Below are 20,443 nucleotides of genomic sequence, written 5' to 3'. Positions count from 1 at the left end.
CCCATTCATGATAAAATCTCTCATTCAAGTAGTTGTCGGAGGGAACATCTCAACATAACAAAGGCCATTTATGACAAACCCACAGCCAATCCTAATACTCAAGGGTGGAAAGCTGAAAGCCTTCCCACTAAATTCAGGAACAAGACAAGGATGCCTACTCTTGCCATTTCCATTCAACATAGTATTTGAAATCTTAGCCACAGCAATCAGACAAGAAAAAGAAATTAAAGGTATCCAAATTCTAAGGGAAGGGATAAAACTTACTATTTGCAGATGACATGACACTCTATATTGAGAAATCTAAAGTCTCCACAAAAACTATTAGAACTAATAATGCAGCAAGGTAGTAGGATATAAGATTAATATACAGAAATCTGTTATGTTTCATTACACTAACAGTGAAACATCAGAAGATAGTCTCTTCAGCAAGTGGTGTTGGAAAAGCTGGATAGACACATGTAAATCAATGAAGCTAGAATGTTCCCTCATGCCATACACAAAAATCAATTCAAAATGGCTTAAAGACTTAAGACATGGCACCATAAAACTCCTGGAAGAGAACACAGGCAAAATGTTCTCTGACATTAATTGCAGAAATACTTTTTTAGATCAGTTTTCCAAGGCAAAAGACACAAAAGCAAAAATAAACGAGAGTGACTTTATTAAACTTAAAAGGTTTTGCACAGCCATGGAAACCATAAACAAAAAGACAACCCACAGAATGTGAGAAAATGTCTGTAAACAATAACAACAAGGGCTTAATTTCCAAAATATACAAACAGCTCATACAGCTCAATATCGAAAAAACAACAATCAAATGAGCAGAAGACCTAAAAAGACACTTCTCCAAAGACAACATACAGATGGCCAACAGGCACATGAAAAGATGTTCCACATAGCTAATTATTAGAGAAATGCACATCTAAACTACAATAAGGTATCACCTCACACCAGTTAGAATGGCCATCATCAAAAAGTCTACAAATAATAAATGCTGGAGAGCGTGTGGAAAAAAGGAAACCCTTCCACACTGTTGGTGGGAAAATAAATTGGTGTAGTCATTATGGAGAACAGTGTGGAGGTTTCTTAAAAAATTAAAAATAGAGTTACCACATGATCCAGCAATCCCACTCCTGGGCATATATCTGGAAAAGATGAAAACTTTAATTTGAAAAGATACATGCACTCCTATGTTCATAGCAGCACTATTTACAATAGCCAAGACATGGAGGCAACCTAATTGTCCATCAACAGATGAATACATAAAGATGTGGTATATATATACACCATGGAATATTACTCAGCTATAGAAAGAATGAAATATTGTCATTTGCAGCAACATGGTTGGACCTAAAGATTAACATACTAAGAAGTCAGACAAATACAAATATTATGTGATAACATTTATAAATGGAATCTAAAAAATGATACAAGTGAACTTATTTACAAAAGAGAAACAGACTCAGACATAGAGAACAAACTTACGGTTACCAAAGGGGAGAGGGAGCATGGGGGGAGGGGGACAAATTAGGAGTATGGGATTAACAGATACAAACTACTATACTTAATATACATAAGGAACAGGGATTTACTGTATAGCATAGGGAATTATATTCAATATCTTGTAATAACCTATAATGGAATATAATCTGCAAAAAGAAAACTGAATCACTACGCTATACATCTGAATCTAATGCAATATTGTAAATTAACTATACTTTAATAAAGTAATAACATAAAAAATTGGGGAGGGCTTCCCTGGTGGCGCAGTGGCTGAGAGTCCGCCTGCCGATGCAGGGGACACGCGTTCGTGCCCCGGTCCAGGAAGATCCCACATGCCACGGAGCGGCTGGGCCCGTGAGCCATGACTGCTGAGTCTGCGCCTCCGGAGCCTGTGCTCCGCAACGGGAGAGGCCACAGCAGTGAGAGGCCCGCGTACCGCAAAAAAAAAAAAAGGGGGGGGGAATAGAGACCTCTCAAAGAGATTCCATGCCTAAGAAAGAGTAATACCATTTTTTGAAAGCAGAATTAGGAGGGAAAGGAATATGTTCTCTTCAAATTGCGATTTAAAGATTAACAATAACAACTGTGGGGATATTCTTACACAGAGACGTGGACCATCCTATCAGCTTGGACAGGGTTGCATCACTGGGAAAGCACTCTGCCGGAAATTAGGGTACCTGGGTTTAAACCACACGGTTATGCCACTGGGTATTTTCCCTGGGAATGTCAGCCTCTTTGGTTGAGTGTGAGCTTAGGAGGGGGGCAAATGCACCCCTAAAGAACGATGACCCATGCTCTCTGTCCAGCCACAAGAGCTAAGTCAAGCTTATGTATCCCCAGGAGGACAATACTGCAGCCAGATGCCCCTCACATTCAGCCTGCTGACCTTATACAGGTTTTCATCTACAACAACGCTGGGTCCTCATCTGTTGAGCTACAATAACACTACCTACTTTGAAGTGTTATGAGAGTTTAATAAGATAACGTAGAAGATATGTAAAAGCATCTATTATACAACCAGAAGACAGTCAATGCTGAAAAACACTAAGAATTTCTCTGTGGTAACCAATTCTTTAAAAGGACACTGTGACAGAGCTTACAGTTGCCTATTGATGGGTAATTTCTCTCTTTTCTCTTGACAGAACTCTGATTTTGTTGGAGAGGGTGGGGAGCAAATTGCCCAGTTAAAATATACCCCATCTTCTCTGTAGCAGCATATGTTTGTAGACATGGATGATCACATATCTAAGTTTGGCCAATGAGATATAAACAGAAGTTGTTAACAGGACCACCAGAAAGACTCCTTAAAAGGGAGGCCAACTCAGTCTTTTTCCAATACCCCTGTTTTCTGCTTAGATCACAGCTGCAATGCCTGATAGCCATCCTGTGACTACACAGCAACCCAGAAGCTAGAAGCTAACTCTAAGGACAGTAAAATAGAAAAAAAAAAAAAAGAGAGAGAGAGACTTGCATCATGATGACATCACAGAATCCACCTGGAATACCTATCTATGGGCTTCTTTTACATGAGATGAAAAAAAATCAGTTTCAAATAATGCTCTGTTAGAATGTCAACAAGTATTTACTAAATGTATCGTTAAGTCAAGAAAATCAGAAACTTTCTATAACTCAATTTTTCCAAATCTAGCTCATTAATTTTAAAAGCCCAAAGAATTTTCTGGATTTCTTATTAGTTATCCTTACTAGTTATGCTTTAGAGCATATATTATCAGCGTGTAGTGTAGATCCAAACAATGTTTCTTAACCTGAAATCCAAGGATCATGAGTCCTTAAAACTACATGAAACGTATCACAATGTTTATTGCAGCTCTATTTACAATAGCCAGGACGTGGAAGCAACCTAAGTGCCCATCGACAGATGAATGGATAAAGAAGATGTGGCACATATATACAATGGAATATTACTCAGCCATAAAAAGAAACGAAATTGAGTTATTTCTAGTGAGGTGGATGGACCTAGAGTCTGTCATACAGAGTGAACTAAGTCAGAAAGAGAGACAAATACCGTATGCTAACACATATATATGGAACCTAAAAAAAAAAAAAAGATTCTGAAGAACCTAGGGGCAGGACAGGAATAAAGACGCAGATGTAGAGAATGGATTTGAGGACACGGGGAGGGGGGAAGGGTAAGCTGGGACGAAGTGAGAGAGTGGCATGGACATATATACACTACCAAATGTAAAATAGATCGCTAGTAGGAAGCAGCCGCATAGCACAGGGAGATCAGCTCGGTGCTTTGTGACCACCTAGAGGGGTGGGATAGGGAGGGTGGGAGGGAGACGCAAGAGGGAAGAGATATGGGGATATATGTATAGCTGATTCACTCTGAGAAAACATATTCTCAGAGGTCTATGATCTGAAAAGTTAAGATCTAAGGATCTTTAGACATGCATCGAAAAGTTAGGTTTAATTAAGATGTAAATTCTCTATCCAAATAAACATATACTTAAAATATCTCAGATCACTGACTATCTCACAAATAAGTTCAACTAATTTCCACCACTTAGATTAGAAAACACTTATTAAAGTGTCCTTATGTTACCTGGTATTACTGAAATGTTAAAGAAAGTATTAAAAACAAATCCAATAAAAATCTTGTGAATCTTATCACCTTTCTTTTTGAAACCATACAGATTAAGAAGATGAAAGTAAATCAACAGAAGACAGAAAAGCTATGAACTCCAATTTGTGTATTATGGCTGCTAAAGGTAAAGACGGGGCAGGACACTTACGGCAGACGTCACACCAGCACTATGAGGGGTCTGGAGAGAGTCACTAGGGACCCAGCAGTGGCTGTTCTTTAAAATCTCCTACAAATATTTATTATTTTAAAGATACAGCACACTTTTGTTTGTTTGTTTTTTGCTGTACGCGGGCCTCTCACTGTTGTGGCCTCTCCCATTGCGGAGCACAGGCTCCGGACGTGCAGGCTCAGCGGCCACGGCTCACGGACCCAGCCGCTCCGCGGCATGTGGGATCCTCCTGGACCAGGGCACGAACCCGTGTCCCCTGCATTGGCAGGCGGACTCTCAACCACTGCGCCACCAGGGAAGCCCGAGATAGAGCACACTTTGACAAGGAGCTGAACAGGGCTCAACTGCTTAGAGGAAGAAGAGAAAGAAGGTACAAAAAGTACCTGCAAGGGACCCCAAGAGGCAGATATCAGGAAGCACCAGAAGAATCCACCACCTAATAGTGAGTTCATGACCTGGGAGGGCAAGTTTTTGAAGAAAAGGCAGTAGAGCGTTACTGACCCGGGCGAGCTTCTGAGAGAAGGAGGAGAGATGGGCAAACAGAAGGGCCACAATTAAGAGAACAGTCCTTTGGTAGCAACAGAGCAGGGAGTTCCAGGGCTGTAAAACTTGAAAAGCTACCTTGGCCTCTCATCACTATACCTCACAGGAACGTCTCTTGATACTGACACCACAAAAAGCCATCTCATTGAAATGTGAGTAAGAAAAAAGGAACACAGCCAGCAACTAGACAGAGTCAGTATTTCTTTTGAAGTATAAAAGAGCACCACGACTTTCTTGAAATAACTCATTAGAAAAATGCTGCCAGGAAACAAATGAAAACTGTAACTTAGCCTAACAAAAATAACTAAGGAAAGTTAAGAAGGAAGTGATACCAAAAACACATGCCACAATGACAAAGATAAACCGTATTTCATTAAAATGAAAAACTTCTGCGCGTCAACAGATTATCAACAGAGTGAAAAGACAATGCATAGAACAGGAGAAAGGATTTGCAAGTCATATACCTGATATAGGTTTAAGATCCAGAATATGTTTAAGAACTCCTACAACTCAATAACTACGACAAAACCCATTTCAGAAATGAATAGACGCTTCTCCAAAGAAGATATACGAATGGCTAAGAAGCAAACAAAAAGATGCTCAATTTCACTAGTCATTAAGGGTATGCAAATCAGAACCACAATTAGATACACTTCACACCCATTAAGATAGTTATTATAAAAAAAAATCAGAAAGTGCTGGATAGGATGTGGAAAAATTGGAACCCTTATGTATTGCTGGTGATGATGTAAAATGATACAGCACTATGGCAAACAGGTGGTTCCTCAAAAAGTTTAAAAATAGAATTACCGTATGATCCATCAATTACACTTCTGAGTATGTACCCGAAAATCAGGAATTCAAAAAGGTATCTGTACACCAATGTTCATAGCAGCTTTATTCACAGTAGTCAAAAAGTAGAAACAACCCAGGTGCCCATCAACAGATGAATAAACAAAATGTGGTATATATATATATATATATATATATATATATATATATATATACACACAACATAATACTATTCATTCTCATAAAGGAATGAAATTCTCATACCATGATATAACATAGATGAACCTTGAAAATATTATGCAAAGTAAAATAAGCCAGATACACAAAAAAACCCCAAAATTGTATGATTCTATTCATATGAGATACCTAGAATAGGCAAACTCATAGAGACAGAAGGCAGAACAATGGTTCCAGGGGCTGGAGGGAGGGGGGTAACGGGGAGTTATTTTTTAACGGGTACAGAGTTGGAGATGAGGAAAAAGTTCTGGAAATGGATAATGGTAATGGTCACACAACACTGTGAATGTACGAATGTCACTAAACTGTAAGCCTAAAAATAGTTAAAATGGTAAATTTTATGTTACATGTATTTTACCACAACTTTTTAAGAAGTTAATGAATCGATCACAATGATGAAAGGATACCACAAAGCAGAAACACAGAAATATAGGGGAGAGATAATCGTCAAAAGGAGAAAGTGAAATGGAGACCGGCAGAAATCAGCAATGGAAGGAGAGGAAAAGACAGACCATTTTCAGAAGTGAAGCCTCAATTCTGATGAGCACAAAGGAGAACAGAAACCACGGACAGCCCAGTAAGGGACATGGAAGACATAAATGAGAAAGTAGACACAATGAAACGTTTTTCAAAATCACAAGGAGGTGATAGCTACAGAAAGCAGTTAAGTGAGCTCCAATATATGTGTTATTCAAGTCCCCAAAGAAGAAAACCAAATAATATCTTGGAGTAGAATATTCAGTGAAGTAGAATATGTAAAGATGAAATTCACAAAAACTTTCTTTAAATAGAAGCCTTGAATCTACAAATTGAAATGGCACAACATACCCAGAACAGTCTACACAAAGATACATTCTAAGGAAATTATTAGACTACCAATAAAGAAATAATCCTTTGGGCAGCCAGGCAAAAATTATGTCATAATGAGGAAAGAAAACATGAGTGGCCTCAAATTTACCGACTGCAGTGTTTAACATAGGAAGACAATGGAATAAGGCTCACAAGATAGTTAAGAACACATGAGCCGAATTTATTAACCAATCAAGCTGTCCTCCAACTGTAAAAGCTACAGCTTGAATAATAGGCTAAGAGAATACTGTACACATGAACCTTCCTTGAGAAAACTACCAGCGCACAAATTTTAACCAATTAATAGAAGACTGAGGAGACTCTGATGAAAGGACTGGCAAAGAAATTTTAAAAGGAAATTCAAATTTTTAATTTAAGAAAATTAAGTAAAAATAAAGTAAAAATTTTAAAGTATAACCATGTTATGCGAGGATGGAATGAAGAACCTGGCACAATTACACTCAAAAGAGAAGACTCGGGTTAAAACATTTCCAGATTTTAGAAAAGCTGCCATGTGATTCAGAGGACAAAACCAGAAAGTGAATGGTATTTATCTGGAGACAGATTTTAAGACGTATAAAGAGATAATGGTCACTTCTAAAGATGGAATAGATTTTCTCAGAAGGTGGTGAAGTTCCTAGTAATCAAAGATAGGCAAAAACAATAATGTGATACCACTTGTCATCCCTTCTAACTCATGGAAATTTTCCTTAAAAGAAAATGTTGGTAAGAAGAAAAGAGGTGGAACGTAAATTGGTTCATATCTGGAGGGCAATTTGGCAACATCCAAGAAACGCTGTACTCATCCTCCTCTAGGCCGTCCTGCCTCTAGCCAGGTCTCCAAACAGGGGAGCAGGGGAGGTAATAGTGTGCATGACTCGTGTCTTATGCAAATGGGAACTCAAGATAGTCACAATATACTGTTAATTGGGAAAAAAAAGAAGGCTATGAAATTAAGGTCAAGTATAATCTCATTTTATAACTTTATATGCTCATAGAAAGAACTATAGAATATAAGCAAATATATATAGTACATGTTTCTGGGTTATGGAATCTTAGATGATTCTTATTTTCTCCTCTTATTTGTATTTCATAATTTTATACGTTAGACATATATCACTATTATACCAAGAAAAATTAAAAGGTTATTATAAAAAGCTACATTCTCTATATAAAAGAACTCAGGACCTACTGCTGACTTCCAGTGACGGTAGAATAAAAGGTCTGCAAATCCTCTCCTCAAGAAACAATACAGAGACTGGACAAAATTGTCAAAACGACCGTTTCAGAGCTTTGGAAACTGACTGAAGGCAAAAAACATTGAGAAACACTTATTGATGAAAAACTCATGAAGTTTAGTTGAGAATCGTGTGAGCTTGTGACACGCTGCCTGGGCCTGCTTCCAATCCCTCCGCCCTCCAGGCTGGGCTGGTAGAGCCCTGAAAACCAGCAGCTTGGGTTTGGGCTGAACTGATTTAGAAGACAGGACAAAACCCCACACCCAGCGGGTTCATGTATCTGAAAATGAACGTACATCCAGAATATATATATAAAAAAAAAAACCCTACAACTCAATAAGAACAAAAAACTCAATAAAGAAATGGGCAAAAGATATGAACATTTTAACCAAAGATGATATACAAATGGATAATATGCATATGAAAATAAGCCCAACATCATTAGTCTTTCAGAAACTGAGATAGCACTACAAATTCAGATGGGCTACAGTAAAAAAAAAAAAAAAAAAAAAAAAATGGTCTGACAAGACCATCGGCTGGCAAGGATATGGAGAACCTGGAACTCTCATACATCCATGATGGGGATGTAAAGTGGTGCAATCATTTTGGACAACGGTTTGGCAGTTTTTAAAAAAAACATAGATTTACCCTATGATCCAGCAATTCCACTCCTAGGTACCTACCTAAGAGAAATGAAGATACAAGTTCACACAGAGACTTGGATACGAATGTTCATAGCAGCATTATTCACAATAGTCAAAACTGAAAACCAACCAAATGTCCATCAACTAGTGAATGGATAAAATGTGATACAGCATATAAAAGAATGGTATTCTATTATAATAAAAAGCAATGAAAACTGATACATATTTTTGATGAACCTCAAAAATATTATGCTAGTAAAGAAGCTAGTCGCCACAGAACATATATTGTATGAGTCCATTTATAGCAAAAGTCCAAAAAAAAGGCAAATGTATAGAAATATAAAGTAAATTTGTGGCTGTCTATGGTTGGGGGTGGTGGTGCAAGTGGGAACTAACTGTAAATGGGCACAAGGGATCTTACTGAAGTGACAGAATGTTCTAGAACTACACTGTAGTGCTGTTTGCGCAACTGGTAAATTTACTAAAAATTATATTGTACATTTTCAATGCGTATTTTATGGTATGTAAATTACATCTCAAAGACCAGTTTAAAAAAACAGAAAGTCAAGTAGTGCTTGGTAATTTCCTGCCAGACCGTCAGTAGAAAGAATACACTGAATAATAATTTGCTTTTAGAAACATTCCACATTCTTCATTATAACTGCACACTTTGTCCATCTTCAATAATTCTAGATGAAATAGGTAAATTCTGGGGTGGCTCCCTATTAAGTGACTGCTGCTATACCAATGTATAAAAACCTGAAAGCACAGAAACGTCCGTGTGCTTAGAATCCCTTGGTTATTTTGGGAAAAGGGGTACAAGCTCTTAAAGCCACTAGTGTTGAACCTTCATCATTGCCGGCAGTCTTAATAGAGTCAAGGAGGATTTAAATGGAAGAGAGGCTGTCATCAAATTTGAAAAATACTCCTGGAAAGGCCATTGGTTCTCAACAAGTTCAGCAAAATGTGAAGTCAGAAACAGAAGGACGTTTTTTCAAAAGAAAGACTCATTTAAGGTCAATGACCTAATACAGTAAGAACTAGAGTGTTAAAACAAAAGATTCTAAAAGGCATAGCTTCAGAAAAGCCAAATGAGCTTAAAACTAATGCTGCACGTAAGTACTTGCAGGCTGACGTGATTTACTTACAGTGTAAACCACAGAAATAAACATTTCTACGAGACGACTTAGTTACATTTTGACTAAAACTAGTTTCTTCAGTATTAAAAGAATGGCTGGAAATTAAGACCAAAAGCAAATTAATTGCTAAGACGATTTTATATCAAAATTCTCTTTGAACTGTTTTACTTCCAGCATACCTTTTCTACTCTCTACACTTTTCCTAGAATGAACACTATTTGACTGAGTTCCACTGTATAATTTTAAGTGACATACATTTTTCATACAGTGAAATGGAGTAAAAATTTAGCAAGCCTGTAGTAATACTCTCTAATTCCTTCATTTAGAAAATCTGTTTTTACAGCTAATGAGACTAATTCAAACGTTACTTACCCTCACCCCATCCCTAGGGACCTAGTTTTGTATTCTTAAAATCATGGAATCTTGCCTTCAGCTTAGGCTAATCATCCCAACGTTCTTACAAAGGAGGCCCTAATGAAGGGAGGATGGGGGGAGGGGAGTGTTTATGCTAAACTCCCAACAGCCTAACAAGTGAAAACGTATAATTGGCTGAGAACTACAAATTCTGGGACATACGCAATGGCTCACAGAATCCTTGAACACTTCTAGGGTTATCTCACCTCATTAACTCTAATTCCATCGTGGAACGGCTATGACTAGTCGACCCATGACCACTCAGCTTTCCTTTTCTTACTTTTAGTGATGGGGCACTGACCACCTCATAAGGCAACCAGCTCAATTTTTAGACAATCTTTAGATGCTTCTTTCTACTGGTTTGACACTGCATCACTACCTTCTACCCAGCTCTAGGTCTGCTTTATGAAATTTACAGGGAAAGTACACTTCCTTTCACATATTAGACAATTTCTCAAGTAATTTATATATTTCAATATATATCTGTAAGAGTACTGTACACATTCAAATTTAATAATCATTGCCTTTATGATTATAAACCAATCTGTTTCTTCCAGAGCTACCATTCCCTACTCTCTGAGCAGCTTTTATTTTTAATAATTTAAATGTAATAAAAGTAACACATGCACTTGATCAAAACCCAAACAACATACAGGAGTTTAACCTGAAAAGTCTTCTTATCCCAGCTCCAACAGTTCTTATATTTTCTTGCAGAAATTTTGTATGCATCATTAAGCATATATATGCATACTCTTCTGAAAAAGGCAAATGTAACTATTTGTATACTTACACTTGCTTTTGCTACTTAATCTATTTCGGAGGTCTTTCCATAGTAGCACATCTACCTGTTAATATTACATTATAAAGACACTATAATCGACTTAACCAATCTTATTTACTAATGTTTAGGTTTATAGTTCTTGATATTACAAATATCTCCGCAATAAGCATTCTTGCAAACATTTCTATGTTAATTGTACACACACCTGTAAGATAAGTTCCTAGAGGTGAGATTGTTAGATCAACAGGTTTATAAATAGTACTTTTTTTACGCTAATTCCAAGAGTTAAATGAGTAGTCTCGACGCTAGACTTATATATGAAAGCAAAATAAATTTTCATTTTACTTGTTACTATATAAATTTGGATACATATTACCACGTTGCCCTACAAAAACGCTTCGTGGTTTACAGCTTGATCGATAGCATGTGAGAGTGCCTGTTTCCCATTCTATCATCCCCGAGCATGAAAAAATTTTAAATTTTGCCAAAATTTAACTGTGGATGAGACTGAGCAATTTTGTCTATTAGCACCTACGTTTCTTATTTGTGTCTGAAACTTCTATTCATAAGCTTTGCCTAATTTTAATTGGGTAGTTTTTCTTACTGATTTATAGGAATTTTTTTGTATATTAAAAAAAATGAATCTTGTTTAGTCATGTGTGTTGTAAATATCTGTCCTAGTTTTCTTTTGGCATTTTAATTTGTTTATGATACTTGTGGTTGTGCAGACATTTTGGTTGTCAGAAAACTTTACCCATCCTTTTCTTTAGGGCCTGCGGCTTGGGTCTCCTTTGAAACACATTCCTCGATCCAAAATTAATTTTTAAATTCACACATGTTCTTCTAGTATTTTTATGATTTTACTTTGATATTTATATCTTTGATCCATCTCTAGTTTTAAAGAGTTAGGAAGAAATCCAGCAATTCTTTTCCTTCAAGTAGCTAGCCATTATTAAACTGTTTTAATTCCTGTCATTTTACTATCTGATATGCTCAATTCTCCAAACTTAGTCTTAAAGGAGTAGCTATAATAATTTAGAGCTGTCATAAAATAATATCATATAGATTATTTTCCCATAAACCACTCATTTTGGATGATAAATTTTTTTAAATCTCCAAACTTCCTGTTAGTTATATAATTATATAACATATAAACTTAATTACGCTATGGCTTGCTGCAGTACCTCTTCATAAACCATTGCTAATTCGTGGTTACAGAGAACAGCTCAAATATGCTCTCTTATGGTCTCTGTTTCACAAACTACTGGACGCAAGCTTCTTCTATGTCTTTGAAATCTAGTTTCCCTAAGTCAGCTTTAAGACATGGATCAGAATTAATCTAACTTATCATTTTAGCATGGTCCTCCCTCCTCAGTTGCCTCATTCTTTCACTTTATATGCTACTTCATGCTGGTTTGCACTTTCCAGCACTGTCACTAAAACTTCCTCAAAATCTGTACAGGAATTAAAATTAAATCCATCCACACAACCAACCATGCTTCAAAAAAAATGAACCGTAGAATAAGTCACCTAGATACAAGTGACTTTACCCCCAACTCAGCTTCTAAACACTCATCGATTCCTGTGTTATGGACGATTTGTTTGATTTTTGAATTCTCTATGGCAAAGATGAAAATTCTTCTTGCAACACAATTCAAATGTGAAGCAGATAGACATGCCTTTGACTATTAATCTAGTCTTCTAATATCTCATCATTGGTTTACTGTAAAAGAAAGCAAGGCAAAATGAAATGTTTAATCCTGCTTAAAATTTGGTCTAAATCTAATAATATAAACATTCCATTCAGATTATAGAGTTCCTTTTTTTATTTAAAACAGATATAGTATTAAGGAAACCACCTTAAGGCAAGTAGCGAGCCATATGACAAAGGTAGTGTTTTATGATGCTTTATAATTTACAACGTATTTTCACATTAGTGTTTGATTTGATTCTCACAACAATCTCAAACAATTTAGGCTGCTATTGTCCCCATTTGATAGATGAGGAAGTGAGAGGTTAAACATCTTGCCCCAGGTCACAGAGCCAGGAACTGGCTGACCCAAGACTCAAAGCCTTGCCTCCTGCCTTCAAATCCTGCCTCATTCTAATGCATGACAAGCTTCCCCAAACCACAGAACAGTAAGCCACTGCGTGATGCGGTATATCGGTTAAGATGTTTTGGACCGCAAGTAATTGAAATTTCAGCTCAAACTAGCTAAAATAATAAAGGACATTTATTAACACATTATAATAATACAAAGGAGTTCAGGGGAATGAAAGACTAAGTTGGTAGATGCAATGGCTCGTCAATGTCACCACTACTTTGCCATTTATTGATCAATTAACTAAAGGCAGATCTTTAGGCTGCCTTCCCTCTCCATCCATAGATTAGATGCCTGCCAGCAGCATCTGGGGTATTTAATTCCTTGTTTACATTCAGTAGGGGAGTGGGAGACAGACTGCTACCGTAATCATGGAACATATGTCCTTCTCTTTGTTTGATCTGAGCAAGTTAGGTTATGGCCAGAGACAGTGTTTGTTTACACATTTCCCCACTACCTTGGCATTTAGGTGGGAACACGTGACTAGTTCAAAGCAATGAACCATGAGAAGAGAAATGAGTCACTTCCAGAATGAGGCAGATAGTAGCATGCGTGCCTCCCCCATTTCTTTCTTTCCCTGATGTAACCTAGGGGATACACGGTCATATGTTAAACTAGCAAATAGATCACAGAATGGAGGAAGCCTGGATACCACAGCCACCAGATGGAAGAGAGATTCTGATAACCTGCATCAGACTCTGAGTAATCTACAAATTAATTTTTGTCTCCTTGAGCTACTGAGATTTCAGGATCTGTCTGTTGGGACGTCCAGCGTTAATTACCTTGATCCATGCAGATTACACGCCCACCTGAGGGAAAGCTATGCACTGACCAGACTAAACGTCATCTGAGATGGAATGGATGTGCAGAATCTTTTGACTATATGCAATTTTATAGTAATAATTCCTGTGCTATTCGGTTGGAAACTCAAATGATTAAAAGTACAAAATATTTATAATTATCCTGCTAATTTTTGCTAAATGGAAAATTGTGCCATTTTCACGAAAAGCACCATCAAAAAGATAGAATGCCTTTGCAGACATACCTTTAGATTCTTGAAGGTCTTCAAAAATCCTTTTAGAAATAAAATACAAGCAGGTGACACTGCAAAACCTAGGGAATGACTGAGCTGTTCTGTGCAAACATTTATTGAACAACTACTATTGCCTAGCCCTGAGCAAGAAGCAAGTAATGCAAATAAGATATGATCCCTTCTGTCAAAACTATTGCCTACTAGAAGGCAGACAGACAAATTATGGCAAGAAGTTGAACAGATGGTCAAATACTCCCAAAAATCTACTATCAAGACAGCACACTGCTCAATAACGTCTAAGATCAGAGTGTAGTAACTAACATAACCAGGATTTAAGCTCAGGTACTCCAAGCTCCAAACAAGGCCCATGTTTCTCTAAAACCCCAATAAAAAACGGATTTAAAAAAATTAAGAAATTCATCATGACATTTAAGAAACCTAAATATAGCCTTTGTGGGAGGAAGCTGGTACCAAAAATCTAGAAACCACAAAAAGGATAATTGTGATGGCCTTGAAACTTGACCTTACATGTTGTTTGTTGTATTAAAGAAAGTTTGGTTCAGTTAAATTGATAACAAGAGAAACAATAAGGAGAACAGATACAACGAAGTATTGACAACATGTAAGGATATAGGATAGCCTGGTAGATATATTCAACCTAGATAATTAAGAAGAGATGAACGATAATTAAGAAGAGATGGAAGAACCAAGTTAAGCACCCAACATTTATGAGACACCAAATACTCATGTCTTTAGTGGGTCGCCCATTGATTGTACCCATTCTGGCCCCATGTGCTCTCTGCCTGAGATATGCACATAAAAATCCATAGCTGGTCAGTAGTGTCTTAGCAAGTTACAATTATACCTAGGCACACTTGCCCCTGATGATAGAGCAAGCTGTGTTGGCTCCAGATGCACTCCATCAGCTGAGCCAGCTCATGCTCAATACTGGTCTTCAGAAATGCGCCACAGGGCTTCCCTGGTGGCACAGTGGTTGAGAATCCGCTTGCCAATGCAGGGGACACGGGTTCGAGCCCTGGTCCGGGAAGATCCCACATGCCGCGGAGCAACTGGGCCCGTGAGCCACAACTACTGAGCCTGCGCGTCTGGAGCCTGTGCTCCGCGACAAGAGAGGCCGCGATAGTGAGAGGCCCGAGCACCGCGATAAAGAGTGGCCCCCACGTGCCACAACTAGAGAAAGCCCTCGCACTGAAACGAACACAGCCAAAAATAAATATAAAAAAATAAATTTAAAAAAAAAGCAGGAGAGTACCTCTCTGATTCATTGTGTTTTAAAGAGCTCACCTAATAAGTTCACACCCAAAAAAAAAAAAAAATGAAATGCACCATGATCAGGGAAGGTTGATGGCAAGAAAGATAGGAAGGATGAATATTACGTAACACAGGATTCAGGGAGTGTGGTCCTTCAGTCCCACTTAAACCCCTTCTAAGTAGGTAAACCTACCCCTATTTTTTCCCCCTTGCTTCATGCTGTGTTTTAGGCTGATTCAATAAATCTGCGACTAGAGTATCTTGATTTGGTGTGTGAGCCTTTCTGTGCTGTGACCTGCCTACACCATGAGATATGTGTAAGGTAGCTGATGGTGCCAGAGGGTAAGGCCAGGAGGTGCCCAAGTTAGGGACAAAGGCTACAAAGCCTGGGATACCCCTGGAATTGTTGCCAGCGCCAGCAAGAGTTGGGGCTAAGTCAGGACAGGGGGCCCGCTGGGTCCCGACAATACCAGGAGAACTGATCCACAAATTTACCAGTCACAGACTTGCTACCTGAACTCACTCACACAGCAGGACGTTCAGAGTATGCTATAAGAACATACACATAAGCGCTCTAGGCTCCCCTTCCTTCGTCCACCAGAATATGCAAACGCCCCATTCTCAGCCCACCTCTCCTCAAAATGACCACACACCACCTTGGACAGAACAGCTGGAGGGGCAGGGAATCAGAAAGACTCAGGATTCACCTGAGAAAGCTTGAGTCATCCGCGAGAAGAGACTAAGATAACATCGGTTGGCAAGTTTAAGTTTTCTGTTCTGCCTGGGGGTGATGTACTGAGGAAAAATAGGTATGTTACAGTAAAGAACCTACCTCTTCTTTGTAACGTAAGTAAATTTGTGAGTCCCCTGCAGTTGTACTCACAGCACTAGCAATTTGGGAAAGAGAAAAAAACAAAAGGAATGAGGAAGAGAAAGTTGGTTTGTCAATGGAAGGTAGGAAATGAAAATCTTTAAACCTGTCTGTCCCACTTCAAGAATCCATAAACACACACAGCCATACACACACTCTAAAAATATCTGGTACTCGATTATTTTGTCTGGAGAATGACTATCTTCAGTAGCAGGATACTCAGCAAGTTACTACACATATGTCTAAGTAGAAAAGTCCCAAACTCAAAAAAGCATAGGAGTCCCTATGCATTCATTTATGTGTGAATGAGTTCTCACTTTTCTGCCACAGACATAAAGTGTTTTGTTCTTCAATAGCTCTTTTTCCAGAAATACTATGCTACGATTCCTAAAAATGTGTTTCCTCCTATAGTAAAACTGGGACACAGCACAATCAAAGGCCAAGCTGGAGTCGAAGGGTAAGAATGATTCAGAAGTACTCATCCATTGGAGTGAATGATCTCTTAAATGGTATGATTTTTATGTCAACATTAAATGAAATTCTGTATGTGCTTTGGATATAAATTAAGGAAAAAGATGGAATTTCATACATGGGCTAGTCTGCTTTTTAGTCAAGGTAGTGATCAATATATGTAGGCCAAGGGCAAGTAGTAGAGATCCAATCAATCAGATGTCTGCAAATCTCAGGACAAGTAGATCAATCTTTACACATTTCCAGCTCTAAAGTATTTCTTTTATAAAGCTGAAAGAATGCACACCTGTGTCTGCAGTAAAATTAAAAACCCAGTATTTCCACATAGAAAAGTCAGATTTTGAAGGAAGCTCTTTGGAGTGATAAAAAGATCACCAGCTGCACACCTGGACGCTACGAGCACCCAAGCATCGGGGCTGAACAGAAAAGAGACAAGAGTCGGGAAGACTTGCACACAAGATGCTGAGATGTTCTGAGCTGAAAACGAGGGAGTCACCCTGCAGTTTTGCTAAGATTCAACCTGTGGGGCTAATGCGCCATCTGGTGGCCATTCAGGGCCTATGTGTCAAAAATTACCCAGATATTTCTAGATATTTTAGGATGCCATCATAGCTACAACAAAATACAGCTCATTCTGAAACTTAATAAATAGGATCTGATCTAAATGTGATGAAACACTAGGGAGCAGTTAATAATACAGAATAAGATATTTCTCATTTAGTACCTCCAGGGACAAAAAAAAAATGCCCCTTGGAATACAATACCAACTTGAGATTTCTTTATGCATTTTCTGTATATTGAGATAAAAAATTTAATTACAGTATCCTGTAAGTTATATAATTGAAGATATATTCGGTTATTGCAAAAGATTACATGTAAGCACCAACAGAACTGCTTTTGAAATTCATGAATTTCAGCCCTAGAAATATACACATTTCCCCATGGATTTTACATCAGTGTTCTTTACTGCCGCCACTGCATTACAACCAGAAGTTTCCAGAAGGATTCACACTCATTTATCCACTTAGCTCTTTCACCATTACTTTTAGCAACCACGCTGAAATAAAAATTCTAGAAATTACTAAATGAAAACAAGAATATGAAATAGAAAAATGCTATATATATTCTCGGAAGCAAATAAATTAATGGTTATTTTAGTTCTTTTAATTTGTTCTCAATCTAGGCACAAGGTATTGCCAACAACTACAATTTAGCTTATATTTAACTCTTTCAGAACAAGAGAGTCTTGAAACGCTCAAGAGTGATCTACAGGATATCAAGTTCACTCAACTGAATCAACTCGGCACGCATCTTCCTTCACCTTTTTTTGGAAAAGGAAAGTGGACAAAAATACGGAATGCCACCCCAAATACTGCTTAATGTCCATTTGAATAGATAGGAATTTAAGTTAGCACATCTCCCGCCACCTCCCAAGAAGGAAAAACAGAGTCACACAAACATCTCCTCAGAAGTCGGCGGGGGAGGGGGGGGCAGAGGCCTCTCCTGGGCCCTGGCAGTGTCCACGGAGACAGAGGCGGCCTGCACTCACACAGATGGTGAGAGCTCCAGCTCCCATCTCGCAGGAAGTACCCAGTAGATCTGATGAAGACTGGAGGAAAACATCAAAATGACAGCAAAACGCTAGAATTCCATTCGGTCGATAGGCTCCGATGTGAAACCCAGCTCCAGATCCAGAGGCCCCACGGTGAGCGGAGAGCGGCTCCCAACATTTTCGGAAGTGTGGTTTTGCTTCTGATTTGGCTAAACCCACATGGCTGGGAGGGCTGCCTGGAGTTGAAACCTGATCCAGAGCGTCTAGGACTGGCAAGCAGACCGAGTCATGTGACCTGGGTCTTAAGTCGCTGACATCTTTTCCTTAAACCTGACTTGCTAGAGGCCACACACAGGCTTCTTCAGTTCAGAAAATGCCTATCACCTGGTGGTGCTCGTTAACAGGACTTAACTAAGTGCACAAAGCGAAAACATACCTGCTTCCCGTGGCTACTCATCTCCAAGAAACATTCACGTATTTCCACTCAGGTTTAAGTCTGCAGGCATCTCTCTCACTTTTCTGAGGCAGTTTTCACTTCTATTGCCCCCCTAAAAATCAGTTACATTCTATCAGGATTTTCTTCCTTCCGCCTTTATTCTATCAGCACTGTTCTAAATGAAATGCTCTATTTTGTGTAGCTGTTACTGAACGCTTCTAATTATTTTCAAATTATCTTACACACACTGGTGATAAACATAAAACATGTTTCTAGACAGCCACAATTCTACGTGTGTGATTTACTGTCTGGAAAATTAGCCTCCAGCTGACCTTTCCAGAATTTTCTACTCCATATGCTGTGTCATTAGAAAATCTGATTTAACGATTTCCAAACATTTAAACGGATGGCTACAATATCCATGTCATTCAAGGCAGAAGGAAACTATCCTATTTTCTTAATACCACTTTTTCTGTCAAATCTTTCTCACTGGCACATTTAAGAGAATGCTGACGAGTATTACGTGGGAAGTTTCACTTGACCCAACTTTAAAAGACTTAAATTGTCCCCAATCACAAAACATATTAATAATATTATACCTTAAGGGGACGAGGTGGGAGGAAAAGGGAAAAATGAACTCATCTCCCATTTCAATACTCTTCTTCAAATCTAGTATTCTTTGCACAACGATAGCCAACCAATGCTACCTGCAGCAGACCCAAGAGAGCAGATCGTATTAAGCCACAGAACGTGACAGCGTACGTTTTACGTCTATACGCGCACACGTAACCCCGCACTACTCTACTTCCAAGAGACAGAATAACACAATCCCAAGGCCACACAAGGGAATGGACATGGGATAATGGACAGAATCTTCTCTATTGCAAAAAGGAAATTTTTTCTACTTCCACCTTAATCTAGATTTGTATCACTTCTGCTTCTCGTTCACCCATGAGAAAACTAGGCTGATTACTAAAGAAAATCATAAAATAAAACTGTTTCTCATACTTAAATTTGTCTTTTTCTGATTATATAAATATTGCTGGTCCATGGTGAAAAATAAAAAGATTAGGTCACCTCGAGGCCCATCATCCAACATCACCCAATCAATATGTATTACCTACACTGGGCCAGGTGCTACGCTATACACCTTACTGACAATGTATGTACCTTCATTCCCGGATCATCCAATGGGGAGAGGGAGGAATAAGTAAATAAACTTTTTTCATTAGTAAGTGTCGAGACGCTAATAAAGAAGCCAAGATGTGGTAAAAGAATACCAGAGGTCACCCAGAAACATTTAACAGATCTACTTCCAGGATCTTTTCTATGCTTTTTAAAAACCATAATTTGAATCTAATTTCTGATCATTTTAAATCCTAATTTTTTTCACTTAACATTGCATCAGAGGCCGGATCCCCTACTGTCAGCATCATAAACAGTTTTAATCATGTGTAGTACTACATTCTGTATAGATAACCATTGAGTCATTCTCCCATTTTTAGACATTTACACGGTTTCTGATTTTATGTATGTATGATTTTAAGTAATGCTTTGTCCTCATTCTAATTTTCTTTCCTAGTAAAGACTCCTGAAAGTGAAAGTTCTGGATCACAGAATACGAACCTGTGCGAAGGCTCCTGACATACACTGGCTTGGGCGGTTTCTATTCTACAACCCACCCTACCCAAGTCTGAATATTTTGTAAAACATTTCCTAAGGTAATTAGTGAAAACGACTTCTCATCTTAAAACGTACACCTCTTTTTTTATCATAACATTAAAGAGAT

The 20,443-nt window shown here is 38.2% G+C and overlaps 1 protein-coding gene across 3 annotated transcripts in view; it reads right to left on the bottom strand.

The window, feature by feature from the left end:
• The window catches only part of FAM13A (family with sequence similarity 13 member A), a 356,108-nt gene that overhangs the window by 316,813 nt on the left and 18,852 nt on the right, over window positions 1-20,443 (bottom strand). Inside the window, exon 1 of one of the 3 annotated variants that reach the window (XM_079920402.1) lies at window positions 18,216-18,477. The exons of 1 other annotated variant lie outside the window; for it this stretch is intronic. In XM_079920402.1, coding sequence (XP_079776528.1) covers window positions 18,216-18,242 — 27 coding nt within the window. In that variant the 5' untranslated portion in view covers window positions 18,243-18,477. Of the gene's footprint in view, window positions 1-18,215; window positions 18,478-20,443 lie in introns of those variants that run through there. One more of the 3 variants, XM_079920401.1, reaches the window with a different exon arrangement.

This window comes from Stenella coeruleoalba (assembly GCF_951394435.1).
Source record: "Stenella coeruleoalba genome assembly, chromosome: 4".
In the NCBI taxonomy this organism is placed as follows: domain Eukaryota; kingdom Metazoa; phylum Chordata; class Mammalia; order Artiodactyla; family Delphinidae; genus Stenella; species Stenella coeruleoalba.
The sequence above is the reverse complement of the archived record's forward strand: the minus strand, read 5'-3'. Positions and strand labels throughout refer to the sequence as shown.